The sequence below is a fragment of the Triturus cristatus genome, chromosome 1_2 (assembly GCF_964204655.1).
Source record: "Triturus cristatus chromosome 1_2, aTriCri1.1, whole genome shotgun sequence".
NCBI classification, from domain to species: Eukaryota; Metazoa; Chordata; class Amphibia; order Caudata; family Salamandridae; genus Triturus; species Triturus cristatus.
Window position 1 is genome coordinate 759,070,371 of NC_140580.1, and position 25,124 is coordinate 759,095,494.

At 46.9% G+C, this 25,124-nt stretch overlaps 1 protein-coding gene across 1 annotated transcript in view; it reads right to left on the bottom strand.

Annotated features, from left to right (window-relative positions):
• Nucleotides 1–25,124, bottom strand: part of LOC146867969 (uncharacterized) — a 503,249-nt gene that overhangs the window by 313,201 nt on the left and 164,924 nt on the right. Inside the window, exons 8-10 of the mRNA XM_085623836.1 lie at nt 23,246–23,370; nt 16,808–16,915; nt 88–223 (exon numbers count right to left, since the gene is read on the bottom strand). Of these exons, the coding sequence (XP_085479962.1) occupies nt 88–223; nt 16,808–16,915; nt 23,246–23,370 (369 nt within the window). The remainder of the gene's footprint in view (nt 1–87; nt 224–16,807; nt 16,916–23,245; nt 23,371–25,124) is intronic.

Here is a 25,124-nt window from a genome sequence, read left to right on the forward strand (position 1 = left end):
ACAAAAACACTCTAAATGCAAGGATAGGTGACTAGATCCCAAAACAGTAAAGTAATAAATGAGACAAGAGCCAATACTTTTACTTGCCTTGATATTTAGGATATGGTCCATAAGTGCAAAGCAGACAGGTCGCTTTGTCTGGGGCTCAAGGCCTCCACCTCTCTGCTGTGGATCCCAGTTCAGCATGAGTTGAAGCCAGTTCTCCATAGGCTCTACAATTATCCTGAGATGACAGAGCGGCCAAAGGCCTATATCAAAGCAGATTCTCAAACATCACAGCTAAATTTAATACTGTTCTGTTTCAGTTCATTAAATAATGCATGTATACAAATACACCATCCTGACCATGTCACATATTCTAGTAAGTACCTTCAGCTTACTGATGTTACATTTTGATTTGCTGGATGGAGAGAATACAGGGCATCCTAGAAATAATTAATTCTTTCAACTGACTTTTACCCCTTTATAGGAATCTCCCATTCTTGCTCCTTACTGCTAGATACACGTCTTGTGTACATTGCTCTCCGATATGCCCATCACAGGGAACCTGCCTTGAGATACTCCTGCTTCTTTGCTCCTGAAATGATTCACTCAGAGCTGCACTACCACAGAGTAGCAGGAAAAGGCTACCGACATGCAGTGAAGGTTCAAGGTCTTTCTGTAGAAATGAAGTTGCACAGGATCAGAATAAATTGAAGAGCCTGAGAGTATGGCTATTAATGAGACACATTAGGAGGAAAGGAGGAGTTGTATAGCACTTGTTTTAGGATTCAGAGGGCGGTGTATTAGTGTTTCTTTTTATTAATACAGGAAAGCCTTCTTCACAAATTGATCGTACATAGCTCTATTGTACAAGGCCACCAAAGAAGCCTAGGAGTAAAGTTAGACAGATTTGTGAACAGTGGTTGGCAACCTATTGAGTAGCGGTGGTACAAATAATCTCTAGAAATTTCTTATGTTGCCTCATATTCCTATGATACATTGGAGTGGGAGGAATATCAAATTGAGGCCCCAAAAATGTAACAAGACACCTGGTAGCAGAAAAGCTTATCCTACTATGTAAGGAACTTGATCCTTCACTTTTGAGCATGGCATGACAACCAGTGTGTCAACACAGCCAAAGACACTGCTTCCTTCCTTCCCAATTGTTCTTCTGCCTTACTGGTGTTTTGAATGTGGTGTTGCCCTTTACTCTTCCATGTGTATCTGCCTATCCTTTTCTTACAGTATGGATATTGATACACAATAAAACGTATATTAAAAATATATATATATCGAGGGAATGTGATGGAGGTCCCTTTGTGGGGGCAGCAGCCCAGAAAAAGGGAAAAACTGAAAACCAGCAAGCAATTCTGAGAAGTACACTGTATGCCTTGGACAGCCCATATAACAGCATTACACAACTGAGAAGTAGTACAAATATTTTCATTTGAAATGTAATAAGTTTGTGGCTTGCATGGCTAGCGAAACAGAGCAAATCCACCCTGCGAAGCAGAGTGACAAAACAAGAGAGATTGAATAACTTTCCTTTCGCCCTACTCTGAGTAAGGCCTTGACGGATTGTGTATGGAGGATCTAGAGTGGGAGGACTCAGATCCCTTCCTAACTGAGACAGCCTGCTTGTGAACATAAGCAGAGAAAAGTCTTGAACGATCATGATTTAGAAGAAGGCACAGCTCAAAAACGTACACACAACACTGGGCAGAGAGGTCCCAACAGGGTGTGTGAGTGGGTGATATACACAACAATGCAGAAACCAAAATTGCACCCTAGTGGGAATGGATCACAGCAAACTCAGTCGTTATGCAGACGATTCCTTATTCGCACTTGGTGTCCCTAGATGAAAGAAGATACCAAAATCCTTCAAAAGAACATAATTTGGCAGGAATATTTGGAACACGACAAATAACCCAAAAACTGCAGCTTTCTCCAGCGGATTATGATTGAGATCGTTCCAATATGATCCCTAACAAAATGATACCCTAACCAAACGAAGTATTTACGCATCTGTCTCCTCAACAGTTCTATTAAGAACAGTCAAAAGAAATACAATTCCCAAAAGCAAAAAATTGTGATGCATGGGAAAGAAAATAAGTTACTTACCTGTAACTGCAGTTCTCCAGTATTGGAATCTTTCATAGATTCACATGCTTCAAACAGAGTACAAAGCAGTAGTGAGGCACATTGAACTATGAGTTGTTAGGAATAAAATTCTACAGAGATATTCCTTTTACACAGAATAAACAAAGACAACCATGAACATCTCTTATAACATTTAGCTTAAAATATGACATTTCAGTATGCTGTAAAGACAGAAAATTCATACAACAACAAGAGGGACCCATATAACCTTGTTAACTGGGTATTAATGCTCAGCAAAAGAAAAATGTTCACAAGGAACTCATTTGAACTGACATTATACACTTATGCAAGACAGTTGTACCTTGCTTGAATTAATCAAAGAGCAAAATAAAAAGATACAGGGTACAATCTGAAGTGAGCCAGTTTGAGATATAGTGTCGTGTGGGCTTTCTAAGACTTTAAATATTGACAAATCATTTGAAAGATTGTATCCTGTATCTTTTTATTTTGCTCTTTGATTAACTCAAGCAAGGTACAACTGTAAAGACAGAAAAGACATCATAATTATAAGCAATGTGCCAAACTAGTAATAGGTTGCTGGGAAGAAAGAGGCAGCTCGCATTTATTAGAACAGATGTATTAGAACCCCTTGAGGAGTCAAATCCAGGCAGTAGTGTTGCGTAGAGGTATGCATATTCTTCCAGCTAGCTGCACTGTAAATATCCTGAAGTGGCACACCAGCAAACAGTGCCATTGAGGTTGAAATAGTCCTTGTAGAGTGAGCATGCACAGATGTTTGTAACAGTTTTCTTGCTGCTTGGCCACAGAAGTTAATTGGAGCAGATATCAAACTAGATATGCTCTGTTTGGAAAGGGGTTGCCCCTTCCGTGGTGTGCTGTAAGCCACAACAACTGCTTAGACTTACGAAAGCTCATGGTCCTGTCTATGTAGAACTTAATGCCCCTCTTGATGTCCAAAGAGTGAAGAGCCCTTTCAGCCGGTGTTAAAGAATTTGGAAATAAAGTCTTCAAAATTAGTGGCTCTTTGAGATGAAAGTCGGAAGGGACTTTAGGGATACACTTTGGGATTGTACATAGAGTTACCCTATCCTCTCTAAATTGTAGGAAGGGCTCTTGAATAGTGAGAGCTTGTGTGAGGCAGTGCTTCTTTTGACATGGGTAGCCCCCATTTTTTGCCTGGTATTGAAGTGGTTTTAATTGTAGTGCACAGGGTCCCTGCCAACCAGGTCCCCTGTGCCAGTGCTTCTTCCCTAAAACATACCCCCAATTGGTAGTACTGCCCACCTGTAAGTCTCTAGAAAGTGGTATCCTGGATACCTGAGGCTGAAGAGGGTCCCAATGGGACCCCCTCACTAGGACCACTGCCCTTGCAGCTTGCATGCACCTGTGAGGTAAAAAACGACAATGTAGACATGGGACCCTGTCTGGGTGCCATGCCAGCCAATACTGCCTGTATGCATACGCAAGTCACCCCTCTAGCAGGCCTTGCAGTCCTAATGCAGGATGCACTATACCACAGGTGAGGGCATATCTGCATGAGTAGATATGCCCCTACAATACTTAAGTACATTTTTAAACATTGTAAGGGCCAGGGAAGCCAAAAGGAGAACCTGGGATGGAAACTCGACAACTCGAGTTCCCCAGCATCATGATGGCTTCACTGAAACCATGAGTGTTTGTTACCAAACAACTCCTTGTAATAAATCCACATTGATGCCAGTGTGAGATTTATTAAAACATGTGCTCGGAGGTCACCTCAGAGGTGCCCCCTGGAAAACCTACCGAACCTGGTGTGGTCCCTGACTGGCTTTAGGCAGCCTGCCACACACAGACATGTTTTTGGGCCCCTATGTAGAGAGAGCCTCTGCTCTCTGGGACCAGGAGCCATGCACATCCCGGGCAGAGGTGTCACACCTCCTCCCCTAGGATGGACCCAGTGCTCGAAGGGGAAGCTACAGAGGCCTGCTGCGTCTGTAATGCGACCCTCAGCCTCTGCTGCTAGCAGCAGATGGCAGCTCCTGGTTCACATTCCCTTTGGGTGGGGAAACTGGTTGGGAAACTTAGAAAGGCTAGAAGATGCGCCCACCTTTGCCAACTCCACCACTTAGGTGGAGGAGGCGAAGTTAAGCACACTTTTCAAGCCTCTCCATCTTGAAAATGAGGGGACTCCTCCAATCAGGGCTAGGCCTATGCCCCCTCTCACAGGAGGGTGGTATAATAGTGGGTGTAGTCGCCCCAGGTAAGGTGTCCATTGGCCCTACCTGCTACTCCCCTAAAATGTCCCCTAAATTTTGTATTTGGGTGGCTCCCCCGGGCCTCTAAACTAGTTACCTGTGACCTAAGGATAAGGACAAAGACGACGCCATGCAGTGAAGCCCGAAGATAACAACTGACTTGGCCCCAGCCAAACCAGCCTGTCCCCAGCTTCCGAGACCCTGCAAGAAGACAATGCATGTCCTGCAGCCGGCGACTTCCAGAAACCCCAGGAAGACTGAAAAAAAGACCAGAACTCAAGAGGACAGCGGTTCTGTCCCCAAGAATCCAACACAAAGGACTCCGGTGCCCTGTGAATCTGCAAGTCCTGCCCACTCTGAAACAGATGTGATGGCCTGTGCCCAGGTGACCCACCAATCCAGAACAGGTTACCCAGTGATACAGACCTCAAGTTCAGAATTGGCTGACCCGTCCTGGACTCCACGACGACACCTCCAGCCTGAATCCAAAGGCTCCCCCTGACGCGACCAGCTCAGGTAAGAAAAAACTTCAACGCCTAAAGGCACCCCTGCACCCTAAGCCCCTGCGCCTTGGTAAGCTGAATCAATGGTGCCCTTACAACCCTCTATATCTCTACTTACCTCTGCATTCGTTGGTCTCCCTCCTGCAACCTCCAGTGCGATGCCTGCAGCCCGTTTGTTAAAAGCAGAATCTCCACTGAAAAGCATTGGGCACTCAACGCCGAATTTGCACCCTACACCAAGCCGCCCCTGTCCCGTTGGTGGTGTATGTTTGATGCTGCTCTGTGCCCCCATGCTTCACCTAACTTCCAAAGCCAGGCCCCTGCAACCAATTTACTTACTTGCAAGCAGTGTGACTTCGAGCACCCCCAGTCTCCATTGAAACGCATTGGGCAGAATTTCAATTTTGACCTCTGCACCCGGGCGCCTCTATGTCGCTGGTGGTGCAGTTTTGGTACTCACCTAACCCTGGCTTACCTTTTGTCCCGAAAAGTCTGGAATTGTAAGTGTTGTACTTGCCTGTTAAACCGCATTATTGTTTTACTCCTTAGGATTACATTGAACTGTTCAGGAATATCACTAGGTGTAACTTTCGAAAGTGAAAAATATTTTTAGTTAAAAACGTACTTACCTTATTGCGAAGATCGGAGCCTTAAAACAAAATACAAAGATTATTTTTTAAAAATTGGTGTGGATCTCTTTGAGCCGTGTGACCATTATAGGTCAATGTTGTGCAATAAATGTCTTACACTCCTCTGGGTTAGGCCTAAAGCCGCATGCCCACACTACCACTAATAGAGCACTTTGGGTTTTACATTGAGCCCAGTACACTTTTGGGGAACCCCTTTGTGGAATACTATATACAGTGCAAGCTTCCTACAGCTACAGCTAGGATCTCACTGACCAATCGGACGTCAAGGCCACAAGGAGAGCAACTTTCCAGGACAGGTACTTTAAACTCGCTCTGTGAATGTGCTCAAATGGGTGCTTCATGAGCTGTGATAGCAACGCGTTCAGAAGCCAGGATAGAGGAGGTCTGACTGGAGGGAAGACCCTAAATAAGCCTGTGAGGAACCGTTTGATTTTTCTGGAGGACCATAATGAGGGTGACATGGGTGAACGCCTGGTTCCAGAAATGGCTGCCAGGTGAACTTTGATGGATGCATGATCTAAACCTGAACGTGCCAATCGCAATAGATCTGTTCAGGTGAGGAGGTTGGGGGATGTATCCGCTCTTGTTGACACCACACAATCTCTTCCAATTGTGAGAGTAAGTTTTGTAAGCACTGTCTGCTCTGGCCTTGGAAAGTATCTCCCTACATTGAAGAGGAATGTTCAGATGGGCAAATTGTAATGAGCTCAGGAACAAGGCCGATAAGTGAAGAAACTTGGGATTCGGGTGCAGTACCTGGTCCTTGTTCATCATCAAAAGATAAGGTGAGACCTTCAATTGGATGTGAGGTTTATCTGACAGCAGGAGGAGTTCTGTAAACCAATGTTGGGGAGGCCATATTGGGGCTATCAGTATCATTCTGCAAGGCTCGAGCTTCATGAGAATCTTTGGAATCAGGGGAATGGGCGGACAGGCGTAAGAAAACATACCAGACCATACCATCTAAAATCCATTACACATGATTCTGGATGGTGATGCTAGCTTGCAAACCATTTGGTGTTCTGTGTGTTCATAAAGAGGTTGAGATTGGGTTTTCCTCACTGTGAGAATATTTGGTTGACTGCTTCCTGATCCAGTTCCCACTCAGTCTGCCGAGAGTATCAGCTATCTCGTTTTTGTTTTCCTGATGTCTTATGGCTCGAGAGAGAGAGAGGAGAAAAAATCTCGTACCTCCCTGTTAGTTTATGTAGTGCATCGTTGTTGTATTGCCCGTTCGTATGAGAACTTCAAGGTTTTTTTACCTTGGGGAGGAAAGCCTGCAAGGTGAGGTGTACAGCCTTTAGCTCAAGCAGATTGATTTAAAAATGTTGATAAGGCTTCTGCCATTTGCTGCTGACCTGTAGATCTTGAAAGTATGCTCCCCTCCCCTCCAAGGAAGCATCAGTGGTAATGACCAATGGAGAGGGTTGAGGGAGAAATAAAAGGCCACCTGAGAGGTAGGTCTGCTGAGTCCACCAAGCAGAGGCTTTGACAATGGCTGGAGTGACTTTGATGAGATCGTCGAACAAACCTGTTGCTTGCACCCATTGGAGGTCTAGTTTTTCCTGGGGGGGGATTGTATCCTTAGCCGAAAGAACGGCACTAGAGGCATGCATAACAACATCATCCCAATAAGGTGTACATTTGTTTATATTTGCTTACAATCTGGAATCAAATGGCATTTTCCGCTCTCATGTGTCCTTTCCCTTTCTTGTTAAAATCTGAATGAGGGGCACATAAAGTGGACTATTGAAGTGAATAATACAATTTTTTGCCTAGTAGCTTCTAACACTACTAAGAATTGACAATGGACTTGAACCGTCTGGGACAATGGCCCATTGTTAATCAGGGAGCAGATTTCAGTAAAGAAGTGAATGGAGTGAAAACAAAAATGTTCAGTGAGAGAACAGGCAGACAGAGTATATGGTCTGGGTAGCCACCACTAAATCACTGCCTGCACTCCTAGAAACTGTTTCTTTCCTGGACAGAAAACGGGAAGCTATGCAGTCACATTTTTAATAATCAACTGGGTTTGCTTGACACCAGAAATGCTGTACAAGGATTTCCCATCTATACCTGCAACCTGGTGGAAAATCTGCAGGAATCAATGCTCTCTCACTATCTAATAAACTCTCTAAAACAATTAGAACAACAAAATACAATGAAGAGACATCTATCTGAGGGGTACAGGCCAGCTTGTACAAAGGTAACTCCTAACATTGTGCAAGACTCTGGGACTTTGAGATACAACCTCTTTATCACAGAATCACAATATAGGAGCAACGTTAGAAAGATGGCAGACAGAGGAAAGGCATGGGAAAATGGGACACATCCTTAGGTACTGAAATGGAAGTAATCCTAATGTATTGTCAAAAGACAAACTACACCTTTTACAGAGAATGGAACTAATATGTGACCAACACAGATGTTGGCATAAAACAGTTGAAGGAAGAGCACTATGAGCTGCACTAGACTTAAGGGATGTCCTTTAATTCTAGTTGAGAACTGTGACCCCTCAACCAAAACCCAGAATACTTAATTTAAGTAAGCACATCCTAGGTTCGAGAGGGACCTCAAAGCCACACACCTGGGTGATCGTCGCCATAACTGCTCTCCAGTATTGTGTGATGTGGGGGCAGTCCCATATCGTGTGGTGAAAAGAACCAGTGAACCCGCAACCCCTCAGGCAAAGTGGCCTGTCAGCCCTCCCTATTTTATGCAATACCGACCGCGTATAATATGTTCTGTGTAATATTTTGAGTTGCACAAGTTTTAATCTGGAAGGGGTCGCCACTTCCCGCGGGGACGCCAGCGCCTCCTGCCACTCCTGTTCGTCCAGTTCCCCCACCTCTGCCTGCCATCTCTCTTTTAGTGTCTGTGTGGGATCTCTCTGATTATCAGCTTTCGAAAAGTGAGAGAGATTGCCTTTTTGGATAGCGCGACTGTGAGTAAACGGTTCTCGAGTGGGGAGGACTCCGGCAGATCTGTTCCTGGGGGTATGGTCTTCGTAAGGGCATGTCTAATTTGAGTATAGCGATATTGTTCCCTTCCCGCCATCTGGTACGTCGCCTGTAGCTGTGCAAAAGGAACCATCTTACCTTTTTTCCATAGGTCGCCAACTTTAGAAATGCTTATAAGGTTCCACCTTGTAAAACCTTTGCTCGTGTGCAACTTGCAGAATCTTGGGGAGTCCCACAATGGTGTGTGTTGAGTTATCACTCCCTCCCATCCCAGTGCTCGCTGCGCTGTTTACCATATTTGCACAGTGTGGGCCGTGGGCCCTATTAGCGTGTTTTTCTTTTGCTTGTCGTACAATGCACCCAGGGGACCATTCACACCTAACATGAGCCTATCCATGCGCAGAGCTGGTTCGTCCTGTGGGGCGTGCAGCCACTTATTAATCACTATAAGCTGGGATGCCCAGTAATATAGCTGTATGTTGGGCAGGGCGATACCGCCGTCATACCAGCTGCGAGTTAGTTTACTCAAAGCTATTCGGTGAGGTTTTCCCTCCCACAAGAGATGGCCCACCTCAGTCTCAATGGCTTTAAAATATGAGTTAGGAACAGGCGTTGGGGTATTTTGTAGTACATATAGGAACCTAGGGAGGGTCATCATCTTGAACAATGCCGCTCTCCCCAGCAATGTCAATGGGAGTGATTGCCAGTTGTTTACAGCATTCTTCAGCCTCCGCAGCGGTGGGAGCAGATTACGTTCCATAAATTGCTCGTGGTGGGCGTGATATTTATACCTAGGTATTTGAAACCGGTCTGTGTTATCTGTATCTCCGCTCTCCGGGGTAGGATTGGGGGAGGGCCCTGAAGTATATATAACTCCGATTTGGCCCAGTTGATTGTATAACCGGAGACCCTACCGTAGAACGCGCAAATGTTGAGTAAGCAATTAAGGGACCGTCTGGGGTGTGTCAGGTATAATAGAATGTCGTCGGCGTAAAGGGAGATACGGTCCTCCCATCCCTCTGCCCACTTATTCCCCGAATCACTGTGTCTCTTCGTATACATGCCACAAGCGGCTCCAATACCAGGGCGAACAACAGCGGGGAGAGGGGACAGCCCTGTCTGGTTCCCCGTCCCAACGGAAAGTCCTCTGACAGGCGCCCATTGACCGTCACCTGTGCCAGTGGCTGTGTGTAGAGCAGCTGTACCCAGGCACAACATTTGGGGCCAAAGCGCTGTAACACCGCAAACAGGAAAGGCCACTCAACCCGGTCAAAGGCCATACTGGCATCTAGGGAGAGTATAACCGCCTCCTCTTGGATATAGGGCCCCCTAGCCAAAACCCCAAGGAGCCGTCGAAGGTTCATTGCAGTGTTTCTGCCAGGTATAAAGCCGGATTGGTGTGGGTGTATGAGTGCCGCGAGATGGGGCTGCAGCCTAGTCGCTAGTGCCTTAGCTAGTATTTTCGCCTCCGCATTGAGTGAAATTGGTCGATAGGAGTTGCACTCCTGGGGGTGGTTACCGGGCTTAAGTATTGCAATAAGCGTCGCCACCCTTTGATCACGAGGGAGAGAGCCCGTCACTAGGCTGGCCTGGTACATTCTTAGCAGGTGTGGCACAAGAGTGTCCGCCTCCCTTTTAAACAATTCTACTGGGACGCTGTTGGGCCCCAGTGGTTTCCCCGATTGTAGTCCCTTAATAGCTGCAATGATTTCCTCTCTAGTGAGGTCCGCCTCTAGCGATTGTACATCCTGCGGTGCAAGTTTAGGGAGAAGTGTGTCCCTTAGAAAATCTAAGTTTTCCTCTACCGTTGTAGAGGCCACAGGGGTGTATACTGCTTCGTAGTGGCGTGCAAATGCCTTAACGATGTCATCAGGGTCTGTTATTGTTTCCCCACTAGCTAATTGGAGTTGTGCAACCCACCTGCTGGCCCTTTCTTTTTATCTAACCACGCCAGTAATCTGCCAGCCTTGTCCCACACTTCATATATCTTGTGCTGCGTCTTCGTGATGCGCGCCTTGGCTTCTTCCCATAAATGATCCCTGTAGGCTTGTTTAGCGAGACTAAGAGCGTGGGCAGTGTCCTCATTGGGATCTGTAGTGTGGGCGCCCTCCGCAAGGTCCACCGTCTGCTCAAATGCCAAATACCTGTTGAGTCATGTCACGTTTGTGGGCAGAGATCGCAGAGATGGCCTGGCCGCGCAAGACCGTCTTGTACGCCTCCCAGAGTGTGACTGGGGAGGCCACTGAGAGTTCATTCACCTGAAAGTATTGGTTCATGGTCTTATGCATGGCCTTACGTATGATTGGCACCTTGAGGTACCCGGGGTGAATGGGGAAAATACGTCTCCGACCTGTGAGGTGTGATGTATACGATAGTAGCATCGGGGAGTGGTCCGAGATTCTCCTTGGGAGGTGTGCGATGTCTCGTGTGTCTCCCAAGCCCGTTGGTGTTGTGAGGAATAGGTCTATCCGGGAGAGACAGTTATGCGCGCCTGAGTGGTACGTATACTGATGGTCTTTTGGGTTTCGCATGCGCCAGACATCCACCAAGCCCATCGCATCAGTGAAGTCACGTAAGATCGATGTGCATGCTTCCCTCCCCCTCGGTGGGCATCTGTCCGTTGCATAATCCATTGTGGCGTTAAAATCACCCCCTATTACAAGTTCCCCGGGGGGCAGGTCTAGCAGGAATTTACCCAGGGCTGGGAAAGCGAGTGTGTGAAGTGCTGGAGGTATGTACACTGAAACAAGATTATACACCTTCCCCTCCCACCGACATGAGGCCGCCGCAAAGCACCCTTGGTCATCTGTCCATGACCCAGTCACTATTGCAAGGCAGCTCTTTCTGATCAGGACCCGGACCCCTCGAGAACCAGACATAAACTCCGAATGACTCACCATCTTAAACCCCCATCTGTCCAGGTGGGTTTCTTGTAAAAGGCAGACGGACGGGCCATGTCTCTTGAGATATTGCAACACTAGACCCCGTTTTATCTTATTTCCGAGCCCATTCACATTCCAGGATATCATGGTCAATGGCGTGCCCTGCGCATGTGCGTGGTCTAATCGTGAGCTTGTGATCACAGATGGCATAGTCTATGGAATTGTGTGGTCACTGCATGACAGTGGGTTTCAACCAGCGGAATATTAAGTGTGTGGAGTAACCGTCGTGTGACTAACTCTATCTGTTGTAATTGAGCTCGTGTGTATATAGAAAGAGAAACATCCATGAACAAAAAACAGACGGAACCCCAACTACCCGCCACCCAAACAGTGCAGAGTGCTTTATTCCCATTAAACAGTACTTGCGTGCGAGGGGAGGAAGTCCGGGAGGCACCTCTGTCGTTCCCCTACTTGAAGACAAACATTAAACTACACATTTTGGCTCGTCGGAGCAGTTTTAGAGCCATGGTGCGCTGCCTCAGGTTGGTGTCCTGGACGACTATTTTGTCTGGGTCATTCGATTCCCTCTGAGTAAACCTTTCCCAGCGCGGCGTCAGCTCGCCAATGCCGTTCCAACAGTGTGATGTTGCTTAAGTTTTACATTCCAGCCTCTGTCTGTGAGGAAGCCCCGTCCTCGCCCTCTCGTCTGTGGTTCGATCGTCGTCTTCTTCTCCGAGCCGCTGTCGAAATCTCTCTGTCCGGCCTCCTCAGAGTGTGTCAAAAAAACACGTTTTCCCATCTGCCACCACACGTAGTTTAGCTGGAAACAGCATGGAGTATGGCAACTCCCTGCTTCTGAGTTCTTTTTTAATCTCAAGGAAGCTGCGCCGTCGCTTTGTAACTGCTGCTGTGTAATCCAAAAAGTATGAGACCACCGAGTTCTGTATGCGTATCGGGGGGGGGCCACCCGTGCCGTCTGCAGTATAGCGTCTCTATCCCGGAAATTAAAGATGCGGGCCAGGATGGGCCTGGGGGGGGCCCCGGGCTTAGGTCTGCCTCCGGGCACTCTATGCGCTCATTCCACCGAGAAAAAGGTTGAAAACCCCCTGGGTTGAAGTCTACTTTTTATGAGGTCTTCAATGTAAAGATCCATCGCCGGGCCACCCTCGCTCTCCGGAACACAAGTAATTCTCACGTTATTGCGCCGGGAGCGCCCCTCCTGATCGTTGAGTTTGGCCACCATGAGCTTGTTCTCGGCCCCCAATTGACTGACCTTCTTTAGCAGGGTGGTAGTATCTTTAGTGAGGGTTGTCGTCACCTTCTCAACCTCTGTGACACTGGTGGCCATTTTTTGAAAGTCTGCCCTCAGGAAGGAAACATCAGATGAAAGTGACCACACTGTTGTTTGGACCTTATTAAGGGCAGACATGATATCCTCCAGTGTGATCTTGGCCGGTCCCTCTGACGGTGGGGTTTTTTCAGATGAGGCTTGTCGTTTTGGTGGGGCTGGGAAGTCCTTAGTGTATGCCTATTTGTCGAGCTTGACCTGGGGGGTCGTGCGTGGACCTCTGACCCCCATTTGTAGCTAAAGGTCGGGTCGCTAGCTACTCACCGACGCCTGCCGCGTGTCTTCGTGCCACGTGCAGCCTGTCGGTTTTCCCGCCGTGTCGTATGTTCGTGTTGGGTGGCAGAAAAGGAGGCCAGCCGCATCGAGTGAAAGCAGGTCAGTTGTAGGGAGATGTGGGTGCTGCTGTTGCTGGTATTCTCCCCCGATATCGTTTGTGAGTCTATGGGACTCACGTCTCCTCACTCCCCAGCGTGTGAGCGTCTGAATGCATCGCAGCTGCAGGCACCTTGGATGGGCTCACAGGACAAGCATAGCGCTGCACTCCATCTGCCCCCGACAGGTGAGTTAGTGTGTCAACGTTTCTAAGCCGCTGCCCAGCCCATCCGCCACCAGTGGTTCTCCAAGACGTTAGACCCTCACGGGGCCCCACCAATGTCCCCCTGCTCAGTAGCCCTTCACTACCGCTTGCTGGGGTTGTCCGTTCGGGCGATCTCTGCCTTTTCGCAATATTTTTGCTCCCAGCCTTACCGCCTTATTACCGCCGAGTGCCACACAGTCTCGTCGGGCCTCCTCAGTAATCAAGGCTCCGGCTTCAGCTGTTGGTCTAGGCCGCGAGGGTGACGAGTCCCGGAGAGAGCGTTGATATGGAGTCGGCACCAGGATCGGGGGTGCCTCTCGCGTTTCGATCCAGGTATGAAGCCTCCAGGCGCCACCAGCGGGCCCGGTGCTGCCGAGCCGCTCCCTTCTCAGTTCGGCCTTCACACCAAGCGAGGCCCTGGCTTCAATCACCTGTCCAGGTCGCCACCGTCACCGCGGCCCAGAAATCACGGGGAGCGTTATTGAAGGCTGAAATTGGGATCGGAGGGAGCCCCGTGCGCTCCGATTCCTGGGTACGTCTTCAAGTGAGGATTAATGGGCAGATAAATTACCAGATTAACAGGGGAACTCGCGCCTTCTCCAGAGCTCCTCTAAGCCGCGGCCATTGAGATCGGCTGCAAGCCAACACAGCCCATCTTAATGAAGAAACACTCTGGTGGGTTGTATTCTGGTCAGGAGATCCAGATAACATGACCGACAATATGAGACATATGTCAAAGTGTTGCAATTGTTTGCTCCCAATACAGTATTGCAGGTAAGGACTGGGTTACTTTTAATGTACATGTCAAAGTACACATCCAGTGAAATGCAATGTGCCATAACTGGTCACGGACCGCTTACATTAGGAACTCTATTATGTGAGACACGCCCCTTGCTTACCAGTACATGATACACAAACAAACATTTCTACACAGATTTGATTTCACAGGTGCCAGGATGAGAATGTTCACTGCAGTCGTATCCCATAACCTCACTGCAAAACTGTGACATTGTATTTTAGAATTTTGGACATTCCATACAATCCTGTGTGCGTCTTGACCTAAGCTCAGTCTTCTGGCAATAATAGGTTCTGGACCTAGACCTTAACCGGGAGCAGCGCACAAATCATACCCTCTTATAGACAAGAGACTACTACAATCCTTGTCGGAGGTTCTATTGGTGAAGCTCTGTGGTGTCAACATGCCATGACTGGTGTATTATAGTGACCGGTTTTTACAGTCGAGACAAAATATGCAATCAGAGGCCCATTCATATGAAGTTCTGCTGCTCACAAAGATCCTGGAATCCAGAACACTGACATTCAATGCCCTGTACATTGTGGTGTACTAGGACTAATAGTGTGCCATGCAGGAGTGATACAGGCCTGCGGGTTCCAAATTTGAATCCCATAGCCAGGACCAGAGTACAAGATGTAGAAGAGGTCTGTTTCCTCATACCACAGATGCATATTGCTGGGATCTCTTCTTGGGGGAAGGGGAGCGGTGCAGAGGGGAGGTGGTGAGAGGACCAGATGCTATGGTGAAGAAAGAGAAGACAGGCTTCACTGAGAAGGTCTTGGGCCATTCCTGATACACTGAGCTGCAAAATGACTGACTGCAGCTGCCACTAGGTAGATGGCAAGGGTACAGGGTGAGGCCTGCAGTACCTGTTAGGGAAAGGAGCCCTTGAAGGGGCTCAGATTCCTGTTTCTCCTGTTGATCTCTGCGATTAGGAGTCATTAATAGCTGGGTGCAGGCCTGCTCCGACCTTTGTAAATCTGTGGTGGGCACTCCACCTGGAGACTGCCCTGCCTTTCAGAGCATCCTTGCAAAGAAAGGCCAGGCCTGGAAATTGGCCTGGCCAGGACACATGGAAAGAAAACAGACCGAAGATAGTTCAAAGGAAGCAGACCTGGAATACTGGTACGGATAATCAACAGCCTAGAGGAGAGGGACTATCACCTGAAGACCGATGTGAAGCAGGATTTTCTGGACTGTCCTGGATGCCAAGATATTCCAGCTATGGGATGGAAGGCCCAATCATGCAGGAGGAGCGGATCGTGGAAGGGACTGCTGCAACTAACTGTGGTGTAGGGTCTGTCCGACAGAGATTCGCTAATCAAATACGCAGACGGAATCATGGTGCTGCAGGAATGGGCAGTGCAACCTTTATAATTTATCCGTGTTAAACTGCGACGCACCTGGAATAGTATGTTCGTGTGGTGGGCCCGACTGAAGCTAGTATAAGTGCCTTTTGGTGGCTCATCTGGCCCCACGTGGACTGTGTTACAGTGTAACTACCATATGTGTTGTTGGGTCGGAGCCAGTTCGGAAGATTAAGTGACCCAAGAGGTTCCATAAAGGTGCCTCATGAAGAATCAATGTCCTTGCCTTGAGGTACTATGTGCTTAGGATAGCATTCGGGGTCCCCTGCGCCAAAAAATTGTCTGAGGGTGTGTCAGTCATGCTCACGAAGAAGCATCAAGCACTAAGTGGAGTGTTGGAGTGAGCTGCGTTGTGAACCGAGTACCCACCAGACTGCCAGAGTGAGCCACAATCTGCATCCTGCTGCCAGAAAGATGGCCCTAGTCAGAAGCATTCTCCCCTGTCACGACCCTCGAGGCGATGTGCTGCGCAACCGGCTGCTGTACGGTTCCTGAGAAGACTCCCATCTGGCTACTGGAAGCTACTGCTGACAGTGAGATCCAGTTACCAATGAAGGGATGAATGCAGTCTTGCACTGCTACTATGAACTTGATGAGAGACTGAATAAGCCTAAGCCAGAGAGACAGACTGGTAAGTTTAGATCAATAGGTGGGTGGGGTGTATGCGTTGCACCCACCTATGTACCTCAAATGCTGATCCTGAAGGAGGAAGCATGCAGAGACAGAGGAACTCATGTGGGGCAGGAAGTGGACTAGTCAGCAGGAGCCCAAGGGGCACAAAGACTTGCACCAGTTAACCATATATGCATTATTGATTGTGTAGTGTAATTCTTTGTTTTCTGTGTAATAAAGTACTTGTCTTTCCTACAAAGGGAAACACTGGGCTGAGCACTGATCTTTTTTACTCTGCGGGAGGGGGTGAGTATTGGTTCTGAAGTCTCTGCAACCCTGCTTTAATCTCCCTGAGAAGCTCATTACTGCTCGCCCTCTTTACAAATGAGAGTCAAGTGAGGAAAGGGTTGTATTTGGTTCAGTTTGCAAAGCAATAGTAGTGCTGGCCACAGGATAGCAGTGGTAAAACACTCAACCACCAAGGTTGTGGCCCAGTAACCCCCGTTTCCCCCTGGCCACCTGAAAGGGGTATGACAACAGGTTAGTACTCTCACCATATAGGCCCCCAAAAACGTATTTGTCCTACAATTTATTATGCACAAGTAATAACTATGGAGTGAGGTAGCTTATATAGCCCACAGATACCACACAGATTAACAGACTTTGCAATCAATACATTGGTGAAACACCCATCAGGACCTGCTATGCAAACAGAACAGGAATATCCTAGGCTTTCTGTTGACCCCTATGGCTAGACCATCATCTTCCCACTTACCTAGAAAGATTGTTAGGTTGTGGTAAGTGCGAGCTGAACCGGACATCGCCTGCCATCTCTTCACAGGCATAAATGTGTTTGGGGTCCTTTTTCTTTATTTTCTCATGCCTGCTCAAAAAATGTAAATACAAATAGCTTAGATTTGGAAGGAAAGGTGACTTCAAGTATGCACTCAGTTGTAGTTATATGCACAGGTAACTAAAACCAACAACTGAAGTTCATAAAGCCTTTATGTGATCAAGTAGCATGTAGCTCTATGTGAATGTCGGAATGCAGGAGTGAGTGAAGTAATGTTTTAATATATTGAGATCACTGGTCATGTGAAGTCAAATGTGATGGAGTCTTCACAGGGCTATGTGAATGTTTGGTCATCTGTTTGTGGTCAATAGACTGGGAACAACACGATGATAGGCTTCCCTGACATACATCGGCATGCTCCTGTCTGTTAGCAGAAAAGGAGATACTGCCTTTAAACACACACAGGGAGGGAGATCATCAAGAGAACCATGTGTTGGTCAGTGTTTTTGGGACCAGCCAGAAAGCAGTCTACACCTATTCAGGGGGTACAACAAGCCGGTATGCCTGGGTGTGAGCAGTCTTTATGGCACATGTACTCAGCCGCGGTCCGTGCAGGTAACAGCGGTTGGGCCGGGTAAGGGGGGATTTCAAGGGGCGATTCAGAGGGAAAATTAATTATTTAATTTTCCCTCTGCATCGTCCCTCGAAATCCCCCCTTACCCGGCCCCATCGCCGTTACCTGCATGGGCCACGGCTGCATGTACTTAAGCCGGGATGTGAAAAGATTCGGGGAGCTGTAAAGGTACAGTTATGCAAGGATCAGTACAGGGAGAAAGCAGCAAATATGCACTGAGCAATTTGGAACCAGGATTGTTACAGACTAGACCAGTATGAAGAGTAATATGCTGTTCTTTAATGTTTCTGTGTATGGGGCTCACTGACAGCAGGCAGGTTAATATATTTAGCATACTACTTTATACACTGAGTGGGGACATAGCACTAACAGCCAGTACAGTGCTGTGGATTCAACGGTCTGAAATCAGTCAATATGAAATAGAAAGGAACCAGCTAACAGACAAGTTAAAGTGACCAAATGTTGAAAAGCTGCTTGCAAAGCTGTCTGGCAATGCAAGTCTGTGTCATATGGTCTATATAAATTGGAAGGCAGCTACAAACTTACATAGTGAACTGCTAGCACGTTGCACCAACTTCCTCTTCATACACAGAGATGGATACAAGATTCAAAATTATATTTGGAAACGGTTTATTTTTTGTGCAAGAATCATTCTGAATGCATTTCATGAAAGGTACCCAATAAAAAAGTTACTCAAATGTGTAAAAGAGCAGGATGAGGTCTGTAGCTGGTCTACTACTCTATGCTGGGGACATGTAAATCCCCATTAGTTTTATTCTACTTGCATGTAGTTTTGTGATGTCTTCTTCAAGGGTTCCAATTCAGACAGAGACATTTGCCAAGGGAATTAGGAAAGATTTAATTTCTATTTGCCGTAAATATTTTTGCGACATTTGTGGAAATCGGCCTCTTGAGAGGATGAGAAAGAATTAGAGGCTGCTACGCTTGAACTATTCTCCTTCTCCATTCCTAACTCCCATTTAGTCTTCATCCTGCGTTGTTTTTTGTTGGTAAAGGCAGCACTATGGCAGCATTTTCATAAAGAACGTAATTATGTTGTGCGACAAAACTGCATTAACTATAGCCAAGTCAGAATATAAAAGCAATATTTCTTAACAATGGCAGTTATGAACAAGTTGCATACCCCCAGTAGTGATCTTTCTGGTGGATGCTCTAATCGCAGACTTCTCACTACACGAATATTCCCCAGGTGTCTGTCAGACTGGATGAGAAACTTTAAAGCAGTTCACCAGTGTGCTAGGTGGCGGCATCGTGTGCTGAAATTGTTCCACTAAGGGAGTGACGAGTGGAGCTGCATAGAAGTCAGCACCTGTGGGTGCTGACTTCCTTTGCTTTCTAGGCCATCTCAGATGCACAGCCACTTAACAGATTGGCATGACCAGTATGAAGATCTCTAAAACTGGGACCATTTACATATGAAAAGAATCCAGTTCACAGAATGGAGAGGTGGGTTTGGGGTTGGTGAAAAATCTGCAGTTAGATAGACTACTCACAAAAAACAAATTGATAACGAAAGTAACATGTTCTTCTGATGGATACTATTAACCACAGATTCCTCCACATCAGAACAGATACAACAGCAATAACTCCCAAGGAAGTGGGTCTGTGAATGGGCTCATACACAAAAAGCTCTGAAAGACCGGGAGGGCAAAATGCACCTCTCAACAGACCTGATGGTAGAAGCAGAAGTGCTTCATGAACGTGTGTACTAATGCCCACGTAGCCACCTGAAAAATGTCCATGACAGCCACTCTGCATGCAACTACAGAGGTAGCAGCTATGGCTCTGGTAAAGTGAGCTTGTAAGCCTTCAGGAGGCTGCTTCTTCACCAGTGTTTAGAATATCTTTGTGCTGAGAACAGAGGGTCTGCTTTTACACTGCTTTGCTCTTCTTTTTCTCCGGAGATCCCTACAATGACCTGCTCGTCCACTCCACGTTCCTTGGTAAGATGGATATTGTTGACCTCCATGGGTTGAATCAGTGAAGTCTCTCTTCCTTCTTAGAGGGATGAGGTGGAACAAAGAATTCCGGAAAGGTGATCTTCCTTCCGACATGAATTGGAGAGACCACTTTCAGTAGAAAAGGAAGCACAGATCCTAAACACTAACGTATTTGGGAAGAAAGCTGCATACAACTGGGTTGACAGAAAGAGACTGCATCTCACTTTCACATCCAGCCGCTGTTATTTGCAATGAGAAATATTTTCATCAAAGTCAGAAGTCTCATATGACAACTGTGCAGTGGCTCAAAAGGGCTGCACATCAAAAAAGTGAGGTCCAAGTTCAACTCCTAGTGAGGCATCACAAAGGGTTTTGGTGGAAACAAATGTTGCACACCTTTCAGAAATCTCATTACAACAGGCAATTTAAATAGCAAAGGCTTATTAAGCAACTACAAAATAGACAGAGGAGCCAATACATAGCCCTTAACTGTGCCCAAAGCCCTTGCTCAGCTAGGGGAGAAAAAACTGAATCGGAGTCCAGAAGCCACCACCATATATCGTTTGCAGTCTCATTCAAAATCTGCACACATTCCAACAGATTTCGTCAACATTGGACCCACTGGGAATTAAAAGTCCCACTGCAGAGCCCACATTTGCCATCTGTTATGTTTGGCCAACAGGATGCAGGAGGCCAGTAGCCACAAGAGACACAGTCATCTGCACCGAGATCCAGGATGGAGACTTAAACATTAGGATCGTAGCTTGAATGTCCTGGACACTTCGTTCTGGGGGAAGGCACAAAACCCTAAATTTCCAGAATAGCTCTGGTGAAAGGGAGTGTATGCAAACGAGTAAGGTGTAGCTTTGGCATGTTGATACAGAACCCCATTGATTTTAAAAGGTTTATCATAATCTGGAGGGGGTTAAAGAGTGTCTTGGGCTAGCCTGCCTTCAGCCACCAGTAGTTGAGGTAGTGGAAGACTGGTACCCCCCCCCCCAACATCTGAACGTGTGTTATGACTACCATCCTCACTTTCGTTAACACTTGGGAGGGTACTGGGGAGCTCAAAAGGGAAGACTGCAAACAGTAAATACTCCTGAGCAACCATGATCAAGCACTTTGGACTTGGAGAATGGGAAAATAAAAATAAACGTCTCGCAAGTCCAAAGCCACCATTCAGTTTCTGAGGTGTTGGGCAGACATAACTGGAGCAAGGGTGAGCATCCTGAACTTGTCCTTTCGCAGAAAGGTTTTCATTGGAATAAGTCCTAAATTAGGACAAAGGTCTCAGGTCTTTCATCAGCACAAGAATGTAGCAGGACAAACACACTGCTCCTACTTCTAAGGCCAGAACCCTCTATCTGGTCTTAAGACCAAACAGGCCTACACTTTGCGCTGCACAAATGACAGGCGGTCCTTCGTTAGCTGCCTGATGGTGGTGGATGGTTCAACGAAGTGGAAAGAAATGGAAGGGTGTATCGCCAATGGACAATTTGAAGGACCCCCTTAAGTGATGGCTTGCCACCCCTTAAAGAAAATATTACAGCCTGCGGCAGTGTAACTGAGTGCCAGCAAGGACACTCACTCTAAAGTGGTTCTGCAGCTGTAGCTGCTGGATGGACAGGTGCATGCTGTCCCTGCTGTCCTGAACGCTGTCTCTGAGAACCACGGTTACGGCTACAAAAGGGCTGAAAGGCCCGTTAGGCTGCCAGAGCCTGGCGTTGGCGAAATGGAAAACCTCTATCGTAGCCACAGAAAGTGTGAAATTGCTGGTGGAATGGGCTCGTAGGAGTAGAAAGGCCCAAGGAATGTGTTGTGGCTCTGCTCTTCTTGAAATGTTCTAATGTGGTCCGCTTTTTTGCTTAAAAAGGTGGAAGCCGTCAAAGGCATGTTTATTAAGGATGCCTGAACATCCCTGGAAAATACGTTAGACCTCATTCAAGTATGGCGCCAGAGGGCCTGATTAGTGCTTATTGCTCACCCTAAGAAGCCAGTCTTGTCCAGTAGCGAGCAAATGAAAAATTCTGCTGCATCACGACTGTCCATAAAAACCTGGGTGCCCGGAGATCAGCCGTAACATACGATTAACCATGTGCCCTCGAAAAATATCAATGGAGGAGGGAGAAGTTAGCTAGCGTTCCACTCAACCTTACTGATCAACCTTGTGCTACAGAATCCCACATGGCATGACAATAGCGGCACAGTAGGCAGCTAACATTCACAGATCTGTGGACCAGGCTGGTGGATGAAAAAAAATGACCTTCTGAAATGTCGCAATGAGTTTGGATTCTCAATCAGGCAGAGTTGTAGGGAAACCATTGGGATTCATTTTGCTGGCAGACACCTGCACCACAAGATTCTCTGGTATCAGGTGCTGAGTGAGAAAAGCTAGGTCGCCTAGGGAGGGTGGTGGGGACACGCAACCTGAACAAGGTTTTGACCAAGTGACCAAAGGAGCATCCATAATAATAAGAGTTGTTCGGTAGAAACCTAACCAGGTTAGTAACCAGTGGGTATTTGTAAATCTAGAACCTCTGATGCCCTTCACAACACAACAGTGAAAGAGGCACTTTGCTCCATGGCAGGACCAAGGCGGACGCAAGGCCTGTATCTGGGAAAGTGTCCAGCGCACTGGCATCCTGAAGATCTTAACCCCAGTTTTCTTTGTCATACTGGAGCACATAGTCATCCCAATCACCCTAGTTAACATTTTCTGAGTCTGTATCAAAAAGAATATGTAAAGTCTAAGCCCTACCATGTAGTAAAGGCAAAGTATCTGAATGGTTGCACTATAGACACTACAGCCAGCATCGGTACAAAGGGAACCAATGAAGGAGATGGCGCCAGATCCGAAGTTGGCACCAGAGCCGATGACCAACCCTATGCTGTCCAATGGGCACAGACAGAGGATGACGAAGAACTGCCATCTGGAGTTCAACTGGAGGCCACTGTGGATGCTTGGGGCCCGAAAGCACACCACAAAGAGCCAGAAAAGTGGCAGACATATGCTGCATGGCCTCTCTGAAGGCCTATACTTGCTGCAACATTGCCAAAGGACTAGGGAATTCAGTGTTAGCTGGGGTCAAGCTGAGACTCAGGCTTCCGTTGAGATTTTGAGCGAGACTGGGAGGAAAACTGAGGCTCTTGCGTCCTCCCTGGAGTCAGAGAGTGGCGGGAAGGGGCTGATACCCATTTTGACTACTTCTGGTTTCACTTGAACTTCCTTTCAACTGTGACTGGTTGCAGCATGGAGTTTTTTTATGCTTGGGGATGTAGTTTGGTCTCACTGTCCCATATGCCCCTTAGGTTTATTGGGGCACAATCATCACAAGTCTTTGAATCATGGTTCGACACCAGGCACCACAAACAGACTTCGTCAGGTCTGTCACAGACATCTGTTTGCGACAGTCCCTATACGCTGGTGTTTTCTGTTTTAGGAAGGGGGCGCATTGTTCTATGCACACTGAATAACTGGAAAAGTTCTTGGTCAAAAGACAAAGGATAAGCTACGGATCAGAGTCTGGAAGCACGGAAAGAAATATACTCAAGTCAGTACACATGGATGGATAGCGCTTTTGTGCGGCTCCACTTGTCACTTCCGGAGAGGAAGACAACGTAGCAGAGCTGTACGACGCCACCTACCATACACAGGAGAACTGCTTTAAAGTATCCAGCTCCAATCTGGCACTTGGGGAATATATACATGGCGAGGAATCTGCAGTTAAAAGTAACCGTCAGAATAAAACATTTATTTTCAAAAGCTCTGAAGATTGATTGGTAAGCTTATGCATGTAAGTAGTGGCTTGTTCTCAGACCTCTTACCATGCGACCGGCTGTAGGTTGTGTAGAAAAGGCCGGAAGCCAGCGATGCATTCAAACACCATGGTGCCCAAGCTCCAGTAATCAACAGTGACAGTGTAGGACTTATTCTCAAACAACTCGGGGGCCTAAAAGAAAAAGAAAGAAACATGTTTCTATGTATAAGGCCAGGAGGGCTACCTCATCAAAAAGCAAACACAATGAGAGCACTGCCTGGTTGTGAATGAAGGGTGCAGTGCTGAGAATTATTGGAAACCTGCACCAGCAAGACATACATAAACAATGTAATCACTCCAACACTACAGTTGTTGCTTGAAAACAGTATATGAACAATTTCTAAATAAAAATGATTTCTTAATTATGTATTCCTGTTTAAACAGACAAATATTAAGCACCATGTAATCATCTGTTAGAAGCGTGTAGTTCTGTATATTCACATGCTCTGCATTCTTCTGCCATCTAGTGCTGGGCTCAAGTGCCTGCAAGTTGTTTTTCTTCGAAGAAGCTTTCAAGTTACAAGACATGCTGTTACGTCTCACTTAGCCCAAAATGCGCATTGACACACCCTCCATGTTAGATTGTTTTTTGTTCAGTTGCCGAGAATAAGTATTGAGTCCAGAAAGAGCCTATTATGTGGCACCATGCATATTGTGCAGTTTCAAATAAGTTATGAAGAGATATCTGCAATTATCATACTATTCAGGGAAGGAGTGTGGGTGCATGTGAATCTACAGCACTACACAATACGAACAGATGCATACAGGGTTAAGTGAAATTTTCTGTTCGTAGCACGTGTGGTTGTAGATACACATGCTACGTGAAGACTGTAAAGCAGTGCCCTGCACAAGTGGTGGCTAGCAAGTAGATGATGCACATGTCTGGAACAAAGTCCTTGCAACGGTTTGGCCAACCACATCCTGCTGGCAGACTAAAATGTCCACACAACAGTGCTAAGTAAAAGTGTGTGGTGTTAACAGCAGTTAAAGGCTGCTTTGCGGATGTCAGCTAGCGGAATGTTTCTAAAGAATGCCATGCATGCCCATTTCTTACAGGTGGGGTATGTCCTAGGGAGGTTGGATGCACCTGACTGCCCACTGTGTAATACCAGCTTGTAGGAAAGAAGCCCTTTTTGACATAGTCACCCCCACTTTTTGCCTGGTAACTGATGTGATTTAAACTGGAAGTGCACTGAGCTCCTGCTAACCAGGTCCCCAGTGCTAGAGCTCTTTCCCAAAACTGCACAATTGTGTAACCCATTCGGCAAAACCTTTAGCACCATCTGATAGAACCTAATAGACTGCACCAATGGTACCTAGGGACTGAGGAACTAAAGAGGGCCCCTAAAAGCAGCAGCACGAATTGTGCCACCATTAGGGAGCCCTCATGAAGCACATACAGGGCTGCTATCGTAGGCCGCGTGACTTGGTGCAGACAAAAGTGAAAACATGTCACCCATTCCTGTGTGCCATGTGATATATGTAAGTCACCTCTACAGCAGGCCTGACACCCCTAAGACAGGTTGCTGAATATTACAAGTGAGGGCATACCGGCATGAGCATATGACCCTGTGCTGGTCAGTCCTATTACTGCCAGTACAAGTGAAAAGGGAAGCCATTTTAAAACATATGCTGGACACTGGTGAAGACTAGTTCCCCAGCGACATGATGGCTTCACTGAAGATACGAATGTTTAGTATCAAACATCTGGTATTGATAAACACACACTGATTCCAGTGATGGATTTACCAATAAATGCACCCAGAGGGCGTCTTAGAGGTGCCCCCCAAAAAGCTACCAACCTCTGGTGTGCTCCAGGACTTGTTTCTGCCAGCCTGGCAGCCGAGACTCTGTTCTGAACTCCTAGGGTGAGAGCCTTTTGCTAT